Source organism: Cupressus sempervirens, chromosome 7, assembly GCF_028749045.1.
Source record: "Cupressus sempervirens isolate cs-2001-9-10 chromosome 7, ASM2874904v1, whole genome shotgun sequence".
Classification (NCBI taxonomy): domain Eukaryota; kingdom Viridiplantae; phylum Streptophyta; class Pinopsida; order Cupressales; family Cupressaceae; genus Cupressus; species Cupressus sempervirens.
Window position 1 is genome coordinate 890,454,158 of NC_143124.1, and position 24,455 is coordinate 890,478,612.

At 34.4% G+C, this 24,455-nt stretch overlaps 1 protein-coding gene across 2 annotated transcripts in view; it reads right to left on the reverse strand.

The window, feature by feature from the left end:
• LOC149550356 (GroES-like zinc-binding alcohol dehydrogenase family protein) overlaps positions 1 to 24,455 on the reverse strand; it is a 120,337-nt gene that overhangs the window by 33,965 nt on the left and 61,917 nt on the right. The window contains exons 4-6 of one of the 2 annotated variants that reach the window (XM_089793390.1): positions 21,790 to 21,949; positions 10,576 to 10,695; positions 10,351 to 10,455 (exon numbers count right to left, since the gene is read on the reverse strand). In XM_089793390.1, coding sequence (XP_089649516.1) covers positions 10,351 to 10,455; positions 10,576 to 10,695; positions 21,790 to 21,949 — 385 coding nt within the window. Of the gene's footprint in view, positions 1 to 10,346; positions 10,456 to 10,575; positions 10,696 to 21,789; positions 21,950 to 24,455 lie in introns of both variants that reach the window. The other variant, XM_089793389.1, reaches the window with a different exon arrangement.

A 24,455-nucleotide genomic window follows, 5' to 3' on the forward strand; every position in this document is an offset into this window, starting at 1 on the left:
TTCTGAATGATTATCTTTGTTCTTTTCCCTATCGTGTCTCAAGTACTTATTTACCTGTGTTATGGAAATATATTCTCCAATGTAACTAAGGTTAGGCTTGATGCTTCTTGATTGTTTGATGGCTGGTATATATCTGCTTTTTTCCCTTTTTTTCCCTTCTAAAGGAAGAATTGCCTATCTATGTATATTCCTTATGCGGAATAGGTGTGTCCCTTCAGTTAGTAATAAATTGTGACCCTTCAATTTTCTTCCTTAATTATACTTAATTATACTTGATGTAATCACCTCTTTGTTCTCATAAATCTTAATATATATAATATAATTGCTCTTATTATAATATAATAATATTTTATCTGAAAATATATATTATATTATTATATTATTTATTCCTAGGTTGTTCTCTTATTCTATTATATTAACACGACAATTCATTTAATAATTATAGTATAATTTATTACTAAATCGATTCCTTATTTTGTTCTTTATTTTCAAATTTTATGGGGCAAAATAGGGGACATGACAGTCCGCCCTTCTTCAAATTGCTTGTCCTCAAGCAATTCAATATTTTCTCCTTTTGATTTGGTCGATGCACCTCACTATAGTCCTACAACAGCAATTTAAACTTTGGGATTAGATCATTATAAATATAAATTTAAAGACTACAAGATTCAATTTAAATAACTAAGATTGATTTTAGAGAAGGAACTTATCTTGATTTGTTGTAGCACTTAAGTGTTTCTTGTCTTTGGTAAATATATCTCTCAAACATAAAATCGCTACAATGTTCTCTATGCCAATAAGGGCGACATTCCATAAGAATGTCCTCTGCCCATAATAGCAACATTCTATAAGAATGCCCTCTACCACAATTGGCGACATTCACTGACAACGTCCTCTACCAAGAGTGGCAACGCTCATTGAGAATGCCCTCTGCCAAGCCTAGCAATGCTTCTCTAAGAATGCCCTCTATCCATAATAGTAGTGCTCACTAAGAACACTCTCTTCTATTTATGGCAACATTCACTACAATCACCCTCTACCAAGCATGGCAGCGTTCACTAAGAACACCCTCTATGGCCGACATCCAAGAATGTCCTCTATGGCCGACATTCACATGATGTCCTCAGTGGCCGACATTCGAGGATGCCCTCTATGGCTGACACTCAAGAATGCCCTCTATGGCCGACATGCACACAATGTCCTCTGTGGCCGACATTCAAGGGTGCCCTCTATGGCTGACATTCATAAAGAATGCCCTCTGTGGCTGACATTTAAGAATACCCTCTGTGATCAACATTCATTACGAATGTCCTCTGTGATCGGTGTTCAAAAATCCCCTCTATACAAATCTCTTGGGTCTTTGGATTACCTTTAGGAATCATGACATCCATTTTGAATGCCCTCTTTTTTAATTCTTATAAATAACTCATTTTGTCACATATCATTCTAAGATGATCTCAATTTATTCCTTATGCTTTTAGTATTGCTTTGAATAGATATTGTTGCAATTAAATGTGTCTTCCTCTAAGATTTGTTGGACCATAACTGAATCATGATGTCATCTTTCTTGTGATTGCATGATGGAAATTTTAAAAAATAAATAAATTTCTTTCTCTTATTTGATGTTTGTATATTTTCTACCCTGCAGGATTGCAGGATCATGCTCTGATACCACTGTAATGTACCCTAAAAAGATCTTGTTCAATTTGTTTTAAAAATTTCTTTATGACTTTAGTTGTAACATCCTTGTGAATTTTCTAATGTTTTTCTTTCTTCCCTATGATTGTTACTAAGATGAGCTCTATCTTATTTTAGTTCCCTTAAAAGATTTGTATATAAACATATATTTACACTGCAACTCTTCAAAATATAATATCTCTATTCTTGACTCTAAAGCTGGTCTCTGCTTCATGTATATCTATGTGCACCTCAGCCATTGGATAGAACATATCCTCATTCTTACTCCCTGACTTATTCGCTTATTGCTTCCTTTTTGACCAAGACTTCTGATTCATTGCCGACTAGATAAGGTTTATACCGTCTATCATATTGGGTGCTTTTGGGATCTTATTATACTTGCTAAGTGGGTTATTGTCTTCTTCTTTCCTTATCAGCAACTTCTCATCTACCTAACTACTGTGATAGTAATAGCTCCCTCTATATCCAATGATTGTTGTAAGATTACCGGGATTCTCATAAATTGCTCTTATCTGACATAGCCTCCAATTGTACTCTCAAGTGTCTTCCGTAGAGTGTAAATGGCCTTTTTCTAACGTTCAAACTTCCAATGTGGGGAACAGACAGTTTTATGTATGCAAGTATTGGACATTGAACAATCTTTTATTGACACAAATTATACTGTTGAGTTGTAGATTACTCTCCTATGATTGATGATGCCTAGGCAAAATATATATAAAAATTGGAATACTCTTAATCATGATTTTCTTGTTCCTCGCATCTGCCTAGTCGGATATATATGGTTTGAAAGGCCACCCCTATCTCTAGAATCTGATATTTATTTGTTGCACGCTTCTGCCAACTATACTTTATTTCCACTTTCCAGCTTATTGCTAAGGTTATCTAATAGAGTATATATATCGATGTTGTACTTGCATGTTTCCCTATACGGATGTTAAAGTTATCTTTGGAACGCAAATGTCTATACTTTCTATCATTTGGGATTACACCACGGACATGATAATTTAGTTGCTTGCAATCACAACTGAATCCTCAAATCGTTATTCTTGCATCAGTAATACCTTCATGGCTTCAGTATCACATTTGTCATGGTCTTTATACAATAGTCTTCATAGGGATGTTCTTCAAATTCCACTTTCCCTAATCGAATGATTTCTTAAGCAAATTGTATCCTCTCCATTAATATGTCTCCTTTATCCATTGTTCACCATTGTGTTGATTACTTGATGATTATTCATCTTCCATTCCGTTACATCTATTCTATCCTCTATGTATGACTCTCTAACAAAATTCGCTTCTGAATGATTATCCTTGTTCTTTTCCCTATCGTGTCTCAAGTACTTATATACCTGTGTTATGGAAATATATTCTCCAATGTAACTAAGGTTAGGCTTGATGCTTCCTGATTGTTTGATGGCTGGTATGTATCTACTTTTTTCCCTTTTTCTCCCCTCTAAAGGAAGAATTGCCTATCTATTAATATTCCTTATACGGAATAGGTGTGTCCCTTCAGTTAGTAATAAATTGTGACCCTTTGATTTTCTTCCTTAATTATACTTAATTATACTTGATGTAATCACCTCTTTGTTCTCATAAATCTTAATATATATAAAATCAATGTTGATTGAGATAAGACTAGTTAGATACAAACTCATGAGGGGAGATATCAAGAGACAATATCAAAATTCCAAAATTGAACCATCCTTAGTGGGTAAGTGATTCAAAAGAGATGTCTCTCAAACAGTCTAAAAGGATTTTTTTTTTAATTTGATGAACCTTCATTGAAACAACTTGTATCAAGAATGCGCAAATAAGTATATATTATCCTTAAGTATATCTTTTATCTACTGTAGTCTCTCTTTTATTTGTATTTCTATATGTACTGTAAGAAAAATTTACCTTGTTCCTTGAGAATATTTTTGCAAGAAGAGAAGAATGCTACATTAGGAATGTTAATGATTCATTAGATAAGTATTGTTGGTTATTCATTCTTGAATGCTCATTTTATTTGCATATCATAGTCAATCTCTTAACTATATCAATGCGTATAAGAATCATTTGCCTTACTATTATGCTCTTGTTATTTTGCATGATCCCCAGGATGAAGTTCGACATATTTGATGTGATGCAAAATTGTTCGATGATATAAGAGCAGGAATGTCACATTGTAGGGGGGGTGGGAATAATAAACAATATTCCATTCCCATATGAACTATCCTTAGAGCGGAGATGTCAAAGAAGAGACACCATCAAGGATCTGAATATTGGTACATTAGGCATGCTACCAAATATTATGCAGGACTCAATTTGATGACAAAATCATTAGTCATTTGATGATCATCTAGATAAAGTGAGGCTCTTGAGGCAACCTTCTATATCAAGAGGGATCATGATAGTTCATTAGAGACAACCTTGGACAAAGAGAGGGAGTAGATGGACGATATGCTTTAATCAAACTTGTCTTGATGATCTTGATTGTATTGACTTAGATGGAGTAGACCACGTCGAGACGGATTCTTCAGCAATTATGTATGTAGGCTTGAAGGCCTTGTGCTATCAGGATACTTGTTGAACTAGGGAGGCATGACATGACTTGCTAACAGTACAAATTAGAAGGATGATATCGGATTCAGAGGGAGTCTGACACTTCACTAGAAGCAACCTTAACTGGGAAAAGTCTACAGATTGAGAAGGAGAACATTGAGGTGAAATTCCTTGTAATATATTATTCCCTGTGAGAGAGAAGGTTGAGGTGAAAACCCTTGTTCCACCCTCTATGAGAAGCTATGGTGGATCCATCCTCTGGCATGGCTCATGATGGATATCATGTGAGTCACTACATGAATTTGTTGGAAAACATCATGAGTGGTTAGGATCTTTCATCAATGTTTATTTGTGAGGATGCAATTGTAAGGCGACGATGTTAACAATGGCTTGACCTGTTATCATGATGGACTACATTAAGTTGTTATCATGGAGTGTGTCAAAGATCATGATAATGAACGTATCATGATAGACTACATTAAGTTGCTGCCTCGAAATGTGTTGGAGATCATGATACTACAATTGTTGTTCATGAGCTCTTGATCTATTATCATGATAGACTTCATTGACTTACTGTCCCAAAATGTGCCGAAGATCATGATAATTAACATATCACGATAGAGTACATTAAGTTAATCTCAACAATGCGTCGAAGATCGTGATACTTGTCAATACAAAGACTACTTTGCTGTCCCTAAGATTAATGTTGTTATCCTATAGACTACATTCAATATTGTCCCAAAGTGTGCCGGAAATCAGATAACTAATATCTTTCTAGGATATAATATTCTTGTTGATAGGCATCTTGGTGTTGATACTAGTGCTCATATCACAATAATGTGAGATTGATAAGATTGTTTAGAATCATATCACCATTTTGTGAGATGGTCATGTTGTTTAAATTCTTCCTCGCTAAAAGGGAGTGTTGATAAAATAGCATCAGTCAGAATATATCTGATATGATGGATATATGTTGATATCCTTAAATATGTCATTCCAAGAATATCATATTGAGATGATATCTCTCTATATGCTTGAGAATATAATGTGTTTTATAACAATCCACCCTAGCTAAGAGGGATTGTTAATGTTGTAGCTTCAATAGGATTGAATTTATCTAGAGTTTATCCCCAAATGGTTATTGGTTAAACAATATTGCATTTGATTAATCATCAATTAGAAACACACACACATATATATTGTTGTTAATAATATCTAATGGAAATTATCTTACCACAGTATGATTAACATAGAGACATGTCTCTTCTACTCCTATATATATATGCGTTTGGATTTGCACTTAAAACACACAGAAATAATCAGGAGTGTTATTGCATTTGTAGAGATCCTTTCATTCAACAGGGGGCATTGCATTGTTTCATTAAATCAAGAAAATCAAATATTGAGAAAACTCCAAAATTGTACCCACCAAACAATACTCAAAGTAATAACCTAATGAAGGCTCATGTTAGAGAACTCTGCCAAATCCCCTCCAGAAAAGGGTAATACACTCATAATAACCATCAAAACTCAAAGAAACATTTGATGCTACCAATCTATTGCATAAACTATCTCCAAAGTTCCCTACCCTTACTCATTAGCCTACAAGAATCAACTATATAGGCTAAAGGTCCACCACAACTGAATTGACTAGGAAGGGAGCATTATAGTCTTCCCTTCCCAAAAATTTCATGTCCTCAAACAATCTCAACTCTAGGTGTTGCCTCATTGTCCCATGTTGCATCCTCTACTAGCAAGTTCTTCCATTTGACTTGAAATTCCTTAAAACTCTCCTCCAAAGAGTCCACTATCTGGAGTCTACAATGGCCTTTCAAATCAGTATCAACTTCCCCTCCTCTTCCGATGATGGCAAATCTAATGAGAGAACTACGTTGTGCTTGAGTGTCTTCATGAGCCTAGATACATGAAAAATGTTATGTAATGTGCTACTAGATGGTATTTCAAGCTCATAACAACCTCTAAACGCTCTTGGACACTAAATGGACCACAAAACTTGGGCTTAAGCTTCTCTGCTCTACTCTTCTTGAAAGTAAATTATTTGTATAGCTGAAGCCTCAAATATACCATATCCCCAACCTCTAAACTGCATTTACAAGTTTTCCTTCAAATATTTCAGAGCATCCTAACTCTCGTATGATAAATTCCTTGCCTTAGGCACTCTATTATGGCAAAAAAAAAATCCAAGAAGTTGGGTGTTTTGTGCCCATTCAAAGCCATGAAAGGTGACATCACGATAGACATATGATGAGTAGTATTATAGCAATACTGATACATCCCAAGATTTTGACCTAATTTCAAACTTGTTCATAACCGTTGGATTTAACGGAGTATTCTTTCATGATCATGTGAAATAGGTAGTTATTTATATACGTTGTATTAACTATTAATGAAGATGGTCATTAACCATTAACTGTTATTAGATGATTAGCAGTTGCTTGATTTGAAATTATGATTAATAATTTAAAGTCTTTTAAAATGTTTATATGAAATTATTATAGAATTGTTATTATGGTGAAAGTGTTTTCATGGGTGATTGCAGGAGAAGATGAAGAGGGGGGAAGCATTGCTAAACGGGATCATTGGAAATGGATGCTCGCTTAGTTCAGTCATCAAGATCAGCAGGTATGACCTTAAACTTCTTTCGAAATGACACGACGACTTGAACAGAGGATACATTCGTGGGACCTGCATGAGCTATTACGAAAATAATCTAAACATAAAATAATCTAATTAAAATATAAAACGTACCTCAAGGGATTTTAATTGATCTTTAATCATATTATTATAATATATATACGTACATATAAATATAAAAATGAAATGGCACCATTATATTATAATAACTTAATAAAATGATGCCATCCCATTGATATATTCACGTGAACATACATATATACATATTATAAAAATACAACCAAATTATAATTTCAACTCTTTCTTCCAACCTTTTCTTTTCTTTTCTTTTCAACCGATTTAACACTTGGCAATTTTGAATTAACAAATAATCTTTTATGTTACGAAAGCCAAGAAGTCACAGCTAGTTCTTTAAAATGGAAGCCGTGAGAGGAGTCCAGCACCATATTCCATATTCCCGATTTCTTTCTGCTGCTACATTTTCAAACCTCATTGCCTCCACAACACCTGACCTCTTCTCATTTACCAATTAATTACTTTCGTTGATACCCTACAATACCGATTATTAAGCTTTGTTCAAGCAGTTCGAGTTCTACTCTTTGTCATGCAAGTATTCCAGCTAAGAATCAGAGATTATATGCACTGAAAGTGAGGTCTCAAGCAATTGGAGGGAATCGATCAGATTGCAAGTTCTTCAAAACATTACTAAATTCTTATCAGGTCATAAGTTACCATTCCAATGTTTTTAAATACAATTTCTATAGCAGTCGGCTAGGCACAGGAACCTCTTTACTTTATGTCTATGATCATGTTATTTAACTTGTTGAATAATCCCTGTGATTTATAATAAATTTTCTTCTTACTTTCATAGTTTCCTGAATCATCATAAAAGAAGTTGAATATAGTATCTCTTAAAGAAGAGTTTGTAAGTGTAGTAAGAACTTGGATGAATGTTATTGATCTCAAGAACAAGTTTCATTTTGTCACAATTCCTGATAAAAGATATCAAGAGTAGAATGCTCATAACTTTCCAAAACACCTGGGATTGACCAGCAGTGTAGCCATAAAATGGTGAAGAGGTGCAAAGGGCAGAATGCTCATAATCTTTCAAAACACCTGGGAATCACCAGCTGTGTAGCCATAAATGGTGAAGAGGTGGAATAAATCTGCAAGAAAACAAAAGAGAAATTAGACATGAATAACTTAAATGAATTATACTTGATAGCTCATGCTCATCCCTGTAATGAAACCTGTTGTCAAGTCGAGCAATGGTGATCAAGTCATTGAGCCCATCGGAAATCCTTGGCCAAGGTAGTTTATAGGCATGTTTGCCATCTAATGATCACTTGATGTCAGAGGCGCCAATTATGCAAGCATGTCTGTTTCATAACTGTGCGGACACTCAAAACACCAAGATGCTCAGATGGTTGGACTAAGAACATCCCAAGCCCAATCCCGAGGTAGGGAGGGTCTTTCTAATTTAATAGATTGTTTGGGGATAAGTATGGTCCGAAGTTGGGAGGTTAAGCCCATGTCAATGCTTCTCCTCTCACCAAAGCCAAGGCTTGCACAACCAGCTAAAGACCCTCCGGATGATTCTTGTATGTTCTTTCCTTCTTTCCTTGTTAAGCATTTACTTACGTGTATGAAGAAAGGATAGTTGATCTTAAGTACAGTTATTTTCAATTGCTCATTAATCTAGTTATTTCAGTTGATCATAAATACAACTATTTTCAGTTGATCGTTAAATTAGTTATTTCAATTGATCATGAATACAGTTATGTTTAGTTAATGGTGGATAAAGTTATCTTCAATTAATCGTTAAACTAGTTAATTTCAGATGAACATTGATATGGTTATGATTATTTCAGTTAATAGTTAAAATGTCATAGGAAAAGGATTTCTGTTGTCTATTTATGAATGTTGGAAATTCTTTGTTTAAACCGTCTTTGTTTTCGATATTAAAAACTGTTTGTTACAAATACTGACCAAGGAGCAACTATTTAATGCAATCCCTCAATTGTCCTGACACATGGCATCTAAGATACCCTTCTACCCATCTGTTTAGTATCACCATCTACCGCTCTGTTTATAGGTGGTAGCTAGTACTAAGAGTGAGCTCAGTCTCATTCATTCTTTAAATCTCCTACCAAAAGAGGCTTAAGCAACTTGTTGTCCCTATCACTCACGATGCTCTTTGACATCTCATGCAATTCAAAAATCTCTCTAAATAACAAATCAGCTACCTGCAATAACAAATGTCACTGAAATAGCAAAGAAATGTGCAAATATAGTAATCTGTCAACCACAAGATATTTGCAGTCCGTATCCTATACCTTAGGTAGGCCGTTTATGAAGTCCATGAAGATACATTACCATTTCTAATGAGAAAAGGGCAAGGGCTGAAGTAGACAAGTGTGCTCATTCTTATTTGTCATGGGGCGCTATCTATCATAGTTGAAAACTAATGAAGTCTTTTTCCAAGTGATTTTTTGTCAGATTTTCCTTTAGGTCTTGAACCCTGGGTGACCAGCCATAGGTACATCATCAAAATTAATTGGTATGTTTACCTTAAGTAGTGAAGTGGGCACCAAATAAATCCTCTCTATAAACAATTAAATCATTAACCACAGTGTACCTGTCATATGCATTGTGCCTCTATGATTCCAATTGCCTAAGAATCTTTATCATTGACATCAACTCTCTAATCAGCAGTAATCTCAACCAGAGAACCTAAGTGAGGCCTGCTAGAAAGTACATCAGTACCTAAAATGTGAAAATCATATTCCTGTAGTTGTTCACCCACTACTACTACATGTCATGAGGATCCTTCTGTTCATAAAGTACTTAATGAAAATTATGGTCCATTTTGATACTGAACTTACCCCCAACTAGGTATGGTCTGAATTTGGTACTTAATGAAAATTATGGTCCATTTTGATACTGAACTTACCCCCAACTAGGTACGGTCTGAATTTGGCCAAGGCATGCATTCTGGCCAACATCTCCCTATCATAGACCATGTAGTACTTAATGCAATTATAGTCCATTTTGATACCAAACTTACTCCCAACTAGGTATGGTCTGGATTTGACCATAGCATGCATGATGGCCAATATCTCCCTATCATAAATTGCGTAGCTCCTCCCCACACCTCTCAATTTCCTGTTCTCAAATGCTATGGGGTGTTTCTCCAACATTGAAATGGTTCCAATCCCTTCTCTTGAAGAATCAAACTCCAACCACATCTTTTTTAATATTTTTTCTGTGTTCTACAATCATCAATTTAGTGATTAGCTATGCAAGTATTCAGTTATATTAATTATCGAAGATTTAATATTAGGAGATTTATGCAATTCAATGATACTATTAATTATTGTATCAAGTCTTTATATTGCTGGTGTTCTTTGTTTACAAGTTGCTAAACAAGCAAAGGAAAAATTACATACTCACTCCATGTGATTGTCGATATTGTAACTGTTTCTTTGACATAGCAACAGTTGCAGCTGCACCGCCAGCAACTAGACCATACTTGTCGGTGAATGAAACTGCCTCTCCCTGTAACAATGGGTCCATTCAATAATAAGCTTGTAAGTGATACAATTAATAAGTCATCAAATGTAGTTGGATATTGTTCTACCTTACTATAATTATCCGAGTTCATTTATGCAAATGTACCTGAAGTGTCATGTAATGACCACCCCTCTTCAGAAGACCAATGCCTAATGCTTCAGTTTCTGGGACACTAATTGTGTCTAAGACTGCATCAAATTTCCCCTTTAGCTCTGCTTTCAAGTCCTAAAAGAAATGATATATTTGAAATGATTTTCTTCAGGCCAAATTACTAAATTAATTCTCAAAGGATGAACATAAAAGAACATACACAGACGTAATTATTCATATACATAGCAATAATCAATTCAAGGTAGTACAAAGAACATATCTTGGATTGGAAGGAATGAATCTTAACCAGGAATGAGACACTCAAGAACAAGTGATAAATCTTACCAAGGAGAATTACCCCCTGAGGGATTTGTAAACTATATATCCTAGAATGGTTGATTGTATTAAGGATATTTTATGGCTGCTAATAAATGCCCTTCATCCATTTTCCCATCAAAAAAAAGTCGCAATGAAATATTAGTCTCTGAATTAGCTAGTAATAAGGTGTGTCTAATCGTTTATTTTTTAATGGCTTACCCTCCTTTATATCTGAAAATATCTCTCGACTGTTGACAAGCCAGTATTTGTATTCAAGGCAAACACATAGTCAAACAGTACTTGTAAATTCTGTTCATAGTTTTACTGGATTAAATTTTACCATCCAGCACCGCCCTAATTTGGCGTCCAAGACATTTGATGCTGACTAACCTATACTTTTTTGGAGGCCAATATTAAAGTTAAACTGCGTTTAAATAAATAAGTTTATAAGAAAAAGCCCATGGTTTATAATGCTGGACGATCCTTGGTGTTTAGCACCCCACCTTGGGGACTTAATTCTCAACTTATATAAATCTTTATTTATTTAATGAGGCCAATCCCTTGTGAAGCACCAAGTCCGCAATTGAAGGATGCAATTAAAAGCTATAAGAATTAACCTCATTTGTCAAGCATTATATCCCTCCTAGAGGTTGCCAAGATAGAGAAAATCTGAAGCAATCAAATCAAAATATTAGATCAGATCTTTGAAGTTAAAGCAGATTTTCGAAGCATATTAGAGAAGATCCAAGGCAGAATGAGAGCAGAATTATATATGAAGAATCTGCAATCAAACTAGAAGGATGAAGTAGAGATGAGGAATAAGAAATCTAAGATCTGAGTTGACACATAAAATAAGGCAAATAAGAGCAGAACCTGATCTAAAATTATCAGCCCAAGTTTAGTAAAGTTATATGTGGAGATGTGATATATCAACGCAACATTTATATTTTGCTGGAATTTATCGGGGCATCAAATGATATGAACAATTAATTGGAAATCAGATAAAATAGAAAAATTAGCAGAAATCTAAGTTGGCAGTTTTATCAACATCGAATTTGCAATTTGGGTTGGTATAAGTCAAGGAATGGAATAAGGAAGCCGATTTTGATTATTACAACAATCAGATCACAGAGTTTTAGATACAAATTGCATTCAGAGATAAAGAAGAAATATATTTAGCAGATAAATTGGCATATCCGAAAAGGGCACATTTACAATTACAGATTTAGTAAGATCACAAAAAAATTCATCTTACAGTTTAATGAAGGGTTCTACCATATGTATTATTTTGTTTTAAGTTGTCTCACAAGAGACAAATTGAATGCTAAGACATCATAAACATTCCATCAGATGCTCTTTTTATAATGAAACATCAAATGATTCTGATAAAGAGTACTCCCCTTATTAACACAAATACACAACAAAATATAGAAATTTAAACAAATTGCAACAACGGGAATTGACTCCTTATTATCTCCAATAAAATGGAATTACAGTATTCAGAAATATAACATGCAAATTCACATGGACATTTTCCTTACAATCTTCTGCAAGCCAAAACCACCATCTACGTCTCCGGAACTCTTCTAGACAACCCTACAGACCTTCTTTATATAGGCGATTTTTAACGGCACAAGAAGATTCTAGGCCCAAGAAGATTTTCAGTTGCTTTAACAGGCTATTGTGACCACATTTTGGAAATGGCACGAACTTCTCTATCTTGTCTAACTTGCGCAAGCTCTAGTCAGTCACAGTTGGACCTCTTTTCAGAGCCTCTAAAGCAATCAAAAATTAGTTCAAAGTTTTGTACCCTGCTACAAATACCAAATATTTTGAATATTTTCAAAACTACAATTGATCAAGCAATGAAACTTTACTGGTGGACTGATATATCTAAAATGAACCTCTAGGGAAGAAACTAGAACATTCTGAGCTTTGACGACCAACTTACCAAAAATAGTAAGCTTCTACAAATAGTAACTCTACACTGAGATAGCCCATATTGACAAGACAAACCAGAAATACTATTGGGTGATGGATACTCCTGAATCAGATTCTTTTGATAATCTAGAAAAAAATACTGAAGGTAATGGCTCTTAGTTGCTAATATAGGATATAGTGGATGCCTTTTTACCAAGACAAGAAATAGAATTCTCCTTTCAATAAAGTTATAGAGGGATAATGGAGATTAGCGAAAGCTTTAATGCAGCCCACAAGAATTTTCTTCCAAATAGAAGGATGTCACACTATAGTGACTCTAAAAACAGCCAACAAAAGGTATTCAAATCTAGTTCAATTTTTGTGAAGCTTCAAGTCGATTGCAAGGATTAAGAAGAGGGATGCATGAGTCTATTTTAAGAACAGCTTCAAGCTACAAAAGATGATCAAATAGTGCACTGGGACTACATATTCATGATGAAATATGAAGTAGAGATGGGGAGACTATGTTGTGCCAACTTCACCACGTGATACTTTTTGGAAGGAAAGAAATAAGCATCAAGGAAGGCATGTGTTGTCAGGTAATTACATTTGTTAGTTAAGGGGTTGTTGTCAAGGGGTCAGTAGTTAGCCGACAATTGCCAACGGTTGGCACTCGACACCATATATGTGTTGTATTTACCTTCATGTGTAGAGTTGTTATGGGATGTTATGTTATGGTGTGGTGATACTATTATCTCTGAGATACATTGTAATAATTCTGGAAGCAATGAATAAACAAAGCTAAGTTCTCTCAATTACATTGTGTATGCTTACTTTTTGTTGTGTGTGCACTCTATTTTATTTTTAACATAATACCCTATGGGGCAACAGTATGATCAAATTGATAATGGAGAAAGCACTCTATATAGAAACAATCATAATAGAAAACAACAATTTCATTGCACAAATACAGAACACACCATTTTTTGGAACAATAGAACGATAACAAATATTAAGATAACATCAAGATGTTGATAACAAGGAAACAATTTACAATGTATAAAACATAACCAATGCAACAAATTGACCCCACAAATATACACAATCTTCATTCATAAGACAATAATTAGCCTCACACAAGAAACATCATCTCCCAAATTTCTCATCAACACAACATCACACAAACTTATCAGGTAAAAGTGACGACTTTGAGACTATATCGCTCATTACTCCTAGCGCATAATAAAGCTAGGTACCTATATTGGAGTCCAAAACTATCCCCTACAATATACAAGATTGTCATCCACGATAACAAACTCTCGTCTTGGATGTTGGAATTAGTGTAATGGTTGTTGTACTTGGCCTACATGATGAAGATCCATGTTCTTCCTTTAATATTGTCGTTTCTACACCATATGCGATTTGGAATCAAGACCCTTGATTTGCCTCTTTGGCCTTTAGGCAATTATCTTGCGCAGTGTGGCTTAAGGAATAATCTTCTACATAAACCAAACTCATCCATGATTAGCTGCAAATCCATGTGAACTTCTTAAAATATATCCGTGCCATAGTGAAATGAAATAGACATCTTCCCACATTGATGTGTTCTCCTCAAGCTACTATATAGACTCTATCTTATGTTGTTGTAGCCTTACACAGATATATAGCCAAAATTATAGAGGCTACCATATCCAAGCTTGCTTTTTCTTCACATTGATCATTTGAAGCTTGATAATTTTTAAAAATTTGTGGATACAGCTTAATCAATATTTATTATAAATTGCATGCCTTTGGACTCCTATCACTCCTCGAGAAAAAAAAAAAAGTATGCAAATACTGCGCCGAGGCTATAGATGCGGGCCCTGATATATAATGGGGGGGTGGCCCCTCGTACAAGTGTAAAGGCCCTTTACTATATCAAGGGCATTGGGGGGGACGACGCGTGCAGCCCCGAGAGCTTGACTGGAGCTGGTGAGCTATAGAACATACTATTTTTTTCTAGTACTGCATTTACCTATATGTGCATATGTCTCAACTAACTCGAAAATAGTATATGTCCTCATTTGATAATGAGTGGGAATGTCACTAAACGCTATGTGTGTTGAAATACAAGACCATCCCAAGCCAAGCCTCTACATCAAAAGATTCTTTATCCACAATAATTAGCCTACGAGAATAACAATAATAGGCTAATCTCTCAAACTCTAATGCTGGCAAAAATGGGGACAATACAAAAAAATTTGGTGAAGTTGATTTTCCTTGAGAAATATATGTCGGCTCCACTTTGAATATCTGCATATTTCAAATTTATTGTCCATAATTATTAATTATTAATCATGCTTTCAACAATTTATCTTCACCATAAGTTCTACCTTCAAGGAAATTACATGTTGATGGAAATATCTCATAGTCCTCCATTTGTTAGTAAAACAAGCCACAAAGAGAATTTGTTTCATCATCTAAGCATGAGTCTAACTCCAAACTTCTTTCGTTGTAAAGTTCCATCCAACCCTAACACTTCGTCCATTCATCTTTGAAGTTTAATTTTGAGAAATTTGAAGAAGCAACACTACAGAAATCACTTCCTCTCCAATGGCTTGGTTCTTTAATCAATTACATACTTGTGATCTTTGATTTTGATAGAGATTGTGTCCTTTTCATAAATGTGATTGGCTTTGGTTGCTAGCAACCAAGGTCCCTCAAGTAATGCATTGTGCACTTTCTTTTGCAACAGGATGACCACAATATTCAAGAGCAATTGTTGGGTCTCAATCTCTACCTTTTATGCCATCAGCATACCCAATGATTGGATTTCGTGTTGGTTAGCACCTATTAGTTAGACTATGGATGGACAAAGGGTTGGATTCCTAAGTGATTTCTATGTATCTTCTAGCAGCACAGTGACTTATGATCCTCCACCATGATCATTCTTCTCAATGCTTTCCATGCTTCTAAATGATAGTCAACTTCTTCTCGATCTTTACCATTGCTGCTCTTAGTTGTGGCATGGTTTAAAGGTTTATCACCTTAATTGGTATGACTGTTTCGTAGCACCTGTTGTACAATGTTTGTCTCTAACTCTGACCGCATTGAGGTACTTCCAATTTCCTTGGAGCTTAATCATTTCTTTGCCATGGCTTGTTCTACTTCTTCCCTGGCTTGTTGAAGTCATTCCTTTAACAAATGTGGGTATGGATAAGTTGTGTTCTTTGTATGTGATCTTAGTAATTGCTAAAATGTCTTTCTTTCACTCCATAACATCCAACATAGTGATACCCTTTTGTTCTTTGTATGTGATCTTAGTAATTACTAAAATGTCTTTGTTTCGATCCATAACATCCAACACATTGATACCCTTTTGTTTTGATCAGTTGGTGCCTTCATGATTGTGTGGCCCATTCCATTTGAACAATAAACTTTGTCCTAACTATTGGTGAATATTATATGATAGGTTGCCCTTAGCTGTAGAAAATTTGGTTTTTGTTCCCTCACTGGTTTCAATAACCACCTAGAGATGTATCTTGTAGCTTCAATGAGGTGGAAACTCTCCTTGTATAAAGAGGCTCGTGTCCTAGCTTTCAAATTGAATGGTCACTCCTTTACTGAATGCCTCATAACCTAAAAAATCTCATAAAACATCTTTCTAGACAATTACTTTTTTGTGTGCCCCTCAAATTTGAACTTAGTACACCATAGTTCATTAGTTTCTTTATTAAGCTTTTTCTTTGCCTTCAATTTTTTCATCATTCTCAATCATTGGATTGACTTTTGTTCTTTGTTGTTGCTACCCTTGGTGTTGTGGACATTTTTTGTCCTACACTTCCCTTGGAAGCATGTTTTATTTTCACTCTCAATGTCCATCACCTGATTGTAAGCATCAGCATACAAGAATGGATGTATCACTTTCATCTTCTACAAGGGGATCAATCCTTGATGAGCAAAAAGTGCTCTTTGGCTTGTTAGTTACCCCGGTGATCCTCTATGGTTGTGAGATTTGGGGCAGCAGCGTGTCTAATCAGAAAAGGAGACAAGTAGAAAGAATCCAAAAGCATTTAATCATCAATAGTCTCAAAATTAAAACAACAGAATTACAAAAAATTATAAAAAACACAAACACAAACATTTGTTGAGGTTTGAAATTGCTTTGTTTATTTAAACAATTTATGCATTATAGTACCTGTTTTAATCATTCCACACACCATGACCTTATGAACCTTTGGTTAAAAATTTTAATCTTTAGCTAGCGTAATATAGTATGTAAAAAAATTGAATCTTTATCTTGAATGCTACTTATTACAGTTCAAACTATTTTGCACTAATATTATAACTTCACATTAACTGCTACTTATTATGGTTTGAAACATTCTGCTTGATAGATATTCTAATTATTATTTGTTGCATGTTCGAGGAAACTAGAAACTAGAGTTAAGTTAAGTGATGAAACTTGAAATATTTACAACTTGTAAGTATATTCTAAATAATTATCAAACATAAGTTAAATTCTTATTATTATTTTATTGAAGTGAAAGACCAGGAAATAAATTTCATCCATACTAGATTTCTTTGTCTGTCACATCTTCCTTGAATCATTTCCTTTTCTTGCTTATGTGGTGAATAGCCAAATGTTGACTTGGTCAAAGATGGTTTAATCTTGATTTAAGATAAATGAAAGTTAACACCTTAGATTACACTAAAAATTAAATGAATTATTTTAAGATGGAATACATGATTTATTATGTTATGATGATGTTGCCATAAGACGTGTCCTTAAATGTCATGATTTAATATCTATGTGATTATGCTAATGTATTTATTTCCTATGAGAACCTATTGGTGAAAACTTGTATCTTCCCTTTAGAAGCCTCAACAATGATTCGGTTATTATGATATTTAAAGAAAGCCCAAAGTATGGAAAATCATTGTCAGCCTAAGCTGATTGTAGAAGAGAGATTGAATAGAAGAAAGAACACGTAGATGAAGCAAAATGTCAAATGGATGGAAAAATGGAATGTTAGTATGCATGAATATCCGAATAACAATGCTGGAATAAAAAAGTTTGTGAAGGAAAAATTCAGGAGTTGCATATGGTCAAAACAAAATGGGCACAAAAAAAGACTTTGATATCAAAAATTTAACCCAACACGAGAACCTGAGGAGAAAGCATACAAGGAGCAAATATCAAATGGAGAGCTAAAACGCTCATAGCACAACTTAGGACAAGCTCTCATCATTTTAGATGCATAAATAGGTAGATGGACGATACCCAAGGAAGAATGGAGAGAATAAGTCTTTTTTGCAACACAGGAGTGATGGAGACCAAGCGACACTTTCTCATGGAATGCCTGGCATACAATGACATCCACTCCGGCTATTGGGATATACTAGAAACAAGCAATTTAGGTACTCTTTTTGAGGAAACGCAGCTGGACAGGACAGCAAATTTAGCGGTCAACATTCACTGTCGAAGGGATAACTTAAAGAAGCAGCTCCAAAAGGCCTAATGTTCTCACACACTTTATCTTGTAGGGGCGCTTGTCTTTTGTCCACTGAGTCCCATAGGCTGCTTTGACCTCGCGGATCTTATTAAAATCATTCATTCATTCAATCTATCCGCCAACAACCGATTGGTTCTCCAACTTTACCAATAAATCCTTAACGCTATGATTGTTAGCTTATATGCTCTCATCTTTCCCTTGCTTAGTGTTGTAGATCTCTACCATTATCAAACTGTCGTCTCTCAATAGTCTAAACTCTACCTTGAAAGCCTTCTTCATCTTTTTTTTGTCAATTCGTCGATGGCTATACCCCACAGCCTTGTTGGGAATGCTTTCAGCTAATAGTCTTTGTGTTCCTGGCCACTCACTAACCGAATGGGTCTGCAGATCTTGTAGTGCCTCATAAGATTTTTAGACCCATTCCTTGTGACTTTTGAGAGTTTGTCTTTCCATAGCCGGACTCACCAAGAGAGTCCCCATTTTCCTTGATTGATTGTGTCATTATGCATTGGACATTGTCTTCACCTCAATGCTCCAATGTTTACCTTGCATTCACCTGATTTCTTTTATAGCAACGACGCCAAATGTTAATTGCTATATATGATAAATTATACATGAAGTAATAATAAAGATGGCAATGCATACTAGATATAGGAGTTAAGTATATCTTTATTTGCACATGAAATTATTACAAAGAAGACTACAGATGATCAGCCAAAGACAGATGTTGATCAGGCTAAATCATAGCACTTCCCTTGACAATACACAATATATTTAAAAGACTCAACAATTGCCAAGAGGAACACAATTGTCAACCAGCCAACACATAACTACCCAGGAATAACAAACAGATACATTATACATACATGGTTGGATAACAAAATTATCATGCGTAACAATAGATATTGTGTGCTAACAATATAATAGGTAGTGTTTTCTATCCTTTCTAAGATTAGGTCAAATGCATCATTTATTCTGCATTTTAGTATTGTGCTCTAGGGCATTAGACTTAGGGCATCCTCTACATGCTAGAGACATGTCTTGATATTATACAGCAAGTAGACATCTCTTGCATATTCAGCCTCTAAGTCATACTCATTTGTAGGACACATTGTACAATTGGGCACAATTCTCATGTAATCTCCCATTTTTTGTAAGCATGAAATATAAATAATTAATTAAATAAATAATTATTTTTTCTAAATTTATTTTAAGGTAACTAGTATTTGATTAATTATTATTTAAAAATAAAGAGATTTTGGGTCGAAAAGAAAAGGTACTAAATAAAAGTCACTTTGGAAAAGGCAGAATATATTAAAAATTCAAAATGTTAGGAGGAATAGAAAAGGGTGGTAAAGGAAGATTGTTATTGTCTTTTGAAAATATTTTATTGGGAGAATTTGAGTTTTGGAAAGCTTGTTTACATGGCCAACAGGTCCAAGACCTAGGAGGACTTACATCAGAATTCATGTGCAGCTTTATTTGGTTGGTTCAAGAGATTTATCTGGAATTTGTGAGGTCTTTTATTAAAAAACAAACTTCAGGGTTCCCTCCGGAAAAGTTTTATTTTCAGGTAGTACTGTAATTTTCAGAATGAAGACATTATTGCAGGAGAAAAAATATTTGATTGCTGGAGAATAATATCATTTGTACTGGGCAAATAAATTATTATTTTGATGGTTTCGTTGCTTCTCAGAAGGCGTGGGAATTAATATTATTGTTAAGGAAAATCTAATCAATGCCCTAACTTTGGCATAAGATTTAAACAAAATATATGTTCAGAGGACTGTACATATGGGGAAAATAAGGTATAGCTTGGACAGGACATAAGAGGCTTGGAGCCATGTTTAATAATTGATGAGTTTCCTTCTAGCGTAATTCATATTAATATTCAGATTGTAGACATTGGAAAGATTTTCAATTAATTTAAAATTTGGAGGGAGTCAATTATCAAATGAAGAATATTAATCAGAAGCCATGAGAAAATAGGGCAGGCAGGTCAATAATGTTTTCAGCATCCCAGACTCCCAGGCATGAACATATTTTGGGTTACAAGTTCTCCTCACCAAGAAGTGCTTCCAGCTGGGCAAGATATGAGGCAGTGGCAGTTATCCACTGGTGATTGGTATCCATATCATTAGCCAAAACATAGAAGATTTGCTTATTGCTGAAGTGGCTCAGGAACTGCTGTGTATAGGCAATAAACTCTACCGGATTCTGCCACCTCGTGTACCAGTTGGAGAAAGGACTGAAACCAACAGATCACTTATCTGTAGCAGAGATGTATCGAGTACATGGGGGCACCCATTCCCTAAGCTTATTAAAAGTAAGAAGCTCTATTTTGGACAAAGTGAGTTGCTGCAACCCTGAGCAGAAGATCTTACAAAATGTTTACACTTAAAATAGGCATCAGATTTAATCTCTGTAGCTTCTGCAATTAATTACAAATGTGAGGTAGCAGTTCTGGTTCTATTTTATTTATTATTTATATGTGCAATTATATATTACCAATCCAATCAGGAAACACAATGTTATTTTCCCACAAACATGATTGATTCAGAACAGCAATTAACATTTACTGTGCTCAGAGAAATTGCAAGGTGATTCATGAAATCAAACAGTGCAGAGTGTTTGACAGAAGTACACAATGATAAGAGTGAAAATCTTGGATTTATATCACAAGGGTTATTACATCTCCAGATCTCAAAGGTTAAATCTCTATTTTGGACAACAGTGAGTTGCTGCAACTCTGAGCTGAAGATCTTACAAAATGTCAAAGTTTACACTTAAAATAGGCATCAGATTTAATCTCTGTAACTTCTGCAATTAATTACAAATGCGAGGTAGCAGTTCTGGTTTTATTTTGTTTATTATTTGCATGTGCAATTATATATTACCAATCCAATCGGGAAACACAATGTTATTTTCCCACAAACCTGATTGATTCAAAACAGCAATTAACATTTACCGTGCTCAGAAAAATTGCACGGTGGTTCATGAAATCAAACAGTGCAGAGTGTTTGACAGAAGTCACAATGATAACAGTGAAAATCTTGGATTTATGTCACAAGGGTAATTACATCTCCAGATTCCAAAGGTTGAATCAACGTTTATGATTCAATGGACTCGGATAGGTTGGCAATGCAAATAGTCAAAAAAATTAATCAACTAAGCACTAAACACTAAGTAGTGCCCCTAATAAATCACAGTTCAAGCTTTCCACGAACTTAATATAAAATAATCTCTTTGTAGTATTTTTCCTTTTATAATTGCAGCCCGGGAGGCATTCATTTGCAATTGCTTTTTTAATTTTAAATATCTTTACTTGCAGTCACTTTACTTGCCTTGGTATCAATAGTATTTTCATATCTAGGACCCCAGTTACAGAACCCCATAATGGCTCACTTTGAGAAAAATAAAATATCAAAGACGGGGAATCAAGCTATAAGGAAAGCCTGAAAGTTATTAGAATGGAAACCCATGTACTGTATATTACCTTAGATGTATAGTCAACAGCCTGCTCTGCTCCAGCTGCCATAACACGGTCTATACTTACTTTTCCACATGTACTCACTACTCTACATCCAGCTGCTACTGACAATTGGATTGCAGAAAGCCCAACTGCACCTCCACCTCCGATTACAAGTAAACTTTGTCTACAAATCAAGTTAAACCAAAAACACAAGCTCTGTGAGAAATTAAATCTAAGGCTATACACATAGAAGGAAAAACAAGTTTGAGAGTTGAGGATTCTTGATTTATAACTGTACTGCAGCATATAGTTTCAAACAAAAAACATAAGGATTTTACATTTATGGTAATCCATAATCTCCATTAGTTGTTTAAGACCATGCACTAGGAGTTATTGTAATAAACATAAAAGCTAAATAGATAAAATGGAAACAATACAATATAAAATAGGAACTTCTTAAACTAAGTCAGAAATAATATAACAAAATTAACTTGTATAATTAAGGACTAGCAAATACAGGTTTAAGAGATTAAAAAGAGCAAACATGTATGAAAGAATAGGCTAGGACATATCCTATCTTGTTTATCATGTAGTCCCATGTTAAATGACAAATTAATTTTACATATTAGTAAGAGAATTAATAAAGGCCAATAAATTCTATATATCATAAATTTAACAAAAATTATTATGGGGATGTAGTAACACTTGGCACAATATAATTGAAGTTGTCATGAGCAATACATCGTCCTACATACATGTCTCTGTTGATGTGAGTCTTGTGATCACTCCAACATGCAGGATAAAATACTAAGGATTGTTCCCCTCTTGAACAAGGAAACTTCAAATGCTAAATAATATAACAAATGTGTGATCAAATGAAGCAACCCCATGGTTTGCAATGTGTACTTGCAACTTTAAGTTGGATACAATTCAGTTTATATATGTTGTCATGTCCCCATTTTGGAGGCAATTTGATTTAATTAATTTAATTAATTAGGTTGTCCAAAATAATGAATATTTTATGAGGATAACTAATTAATTATTTTAATTAAATAAATAAGTGGTATTAAGTTAATTATTTATAAAGTTATCAAATAAATAAATATTAAAAGGTAACTTTATATTTAATTAATTTAATAAAGTGACTTGAATTATAAAATATTTTTTATAAAGTCACTTAATAGATAAAATAAAATAATGTTCTAGAAATTTCTGGAGAAAGTGGAGAAAAAGAATAAATATGCACCCCAGGCTTCATTCTAATCATCCAGTTGTTTATTTCTCTCTTGACATCAAATTGTGATTCAGTCACATAGTCTATTGTGGAGCCAAGTGGTTTCAAATAGTCAGTTGATCTTTGGGAACAAAAACTCCCTTGGATTAGCATAACTGAGGAAGTGAAATATCTTCTGAAGGGTTGCACAATTGGAGGTGATAATTCAGTCACTTCAGCTAGGGCATCATTGGGCCTAAGGCCATTTTCAGCATTTCAGCATTTCAGGAGGCAATTTTAGCAGGGCCGAAATTATTGGAGGTCATTTCTAGCAAGTCCGCAAGCTGAAAAAGCAGTCTGAAAAAAGCAGACCGAAAAAGCAAAATCGAAAAAAAAGCAGTCCGAAAAAAGCAGGCCAAAAAGCAAAACCGAAAAAAAAAGCAATCCGAAAAAGCAGCTCCGAAAAAAGAAATCTGAAAAAGCAGCTCGAAAAAGCAAAACGAAAAAAACAAATCCGTTAAAAGCAAGTGGAAAAAGCAGATCGAAAAAAAAAAAGCAAGCAGAAGGGGCAGCATTGAAGGAAAATATTACAGCCATCCACAATTAGGTTCTTCACTTCTCATTTGGCATATTTTTTGAGAAATGTAGGTTTTCAGCTAAGTACAAAATATAGCTTCAACACTTCATTATTTTACATTGAACTTGTCTTTGTTTGCCATTTGGCATTATTGGTATCAAAAGAAGGCTAGGATTTTGCAATTGAAAGAGCGTTGTAATTTTTAGACTATTAGCTTATTAGTTTGCATTCCAATTGTTTGACAAAATATCAATTGGCTGTAAGTTCTCTTTTTGGCATAAATAATGTTATAATTTTGCATACTAAGTGTTTTTATTAATGCCACTTGGTTGTAAGTGCATTAATGTCATCCTAGGTTGCATCCAAAGTAATTGTCATAATTACTAATTGCTGTAGCTGCATACTGCAAGTAGTTTAAGTCACATATTTGTATTGAATATTGTCAAAATTAGTTGCACATTCATGTTGGGTCATTGTTTAGACAATCTGGAGTCTTTTTGTAAGCATTCTCTTTGATGCAAATTGAAAAAAGAGTCATTGCAGCAATCTGAAAAGTTATATCAGTCTTATGAGCCCTTGTATGCAAAGTGTTTGACGAAATGTCAAACAACTGAAGTATAAAGATTTTTGTTGTTTAAAGGAGTTATAACCTGTTGGGGTTATTACAGATGTGATATTGCTGATAATTAAGAAGGTACTTACGCTATTCCTCCTAAATTTAATCAATTTTTTTCCTCGGTATCAAGAACTTGGAATGTTAACTTGAATTCAAATAAATGACAAAAGGGATGAAAAGGTGAGAAGACTATTATATTCCTAAGGACATTGGTATCAATAAATGATGCTTAGTTAAATGAATTCCTTTAACCAAGCTTTGCTTCACCAAATGAAACCACCACA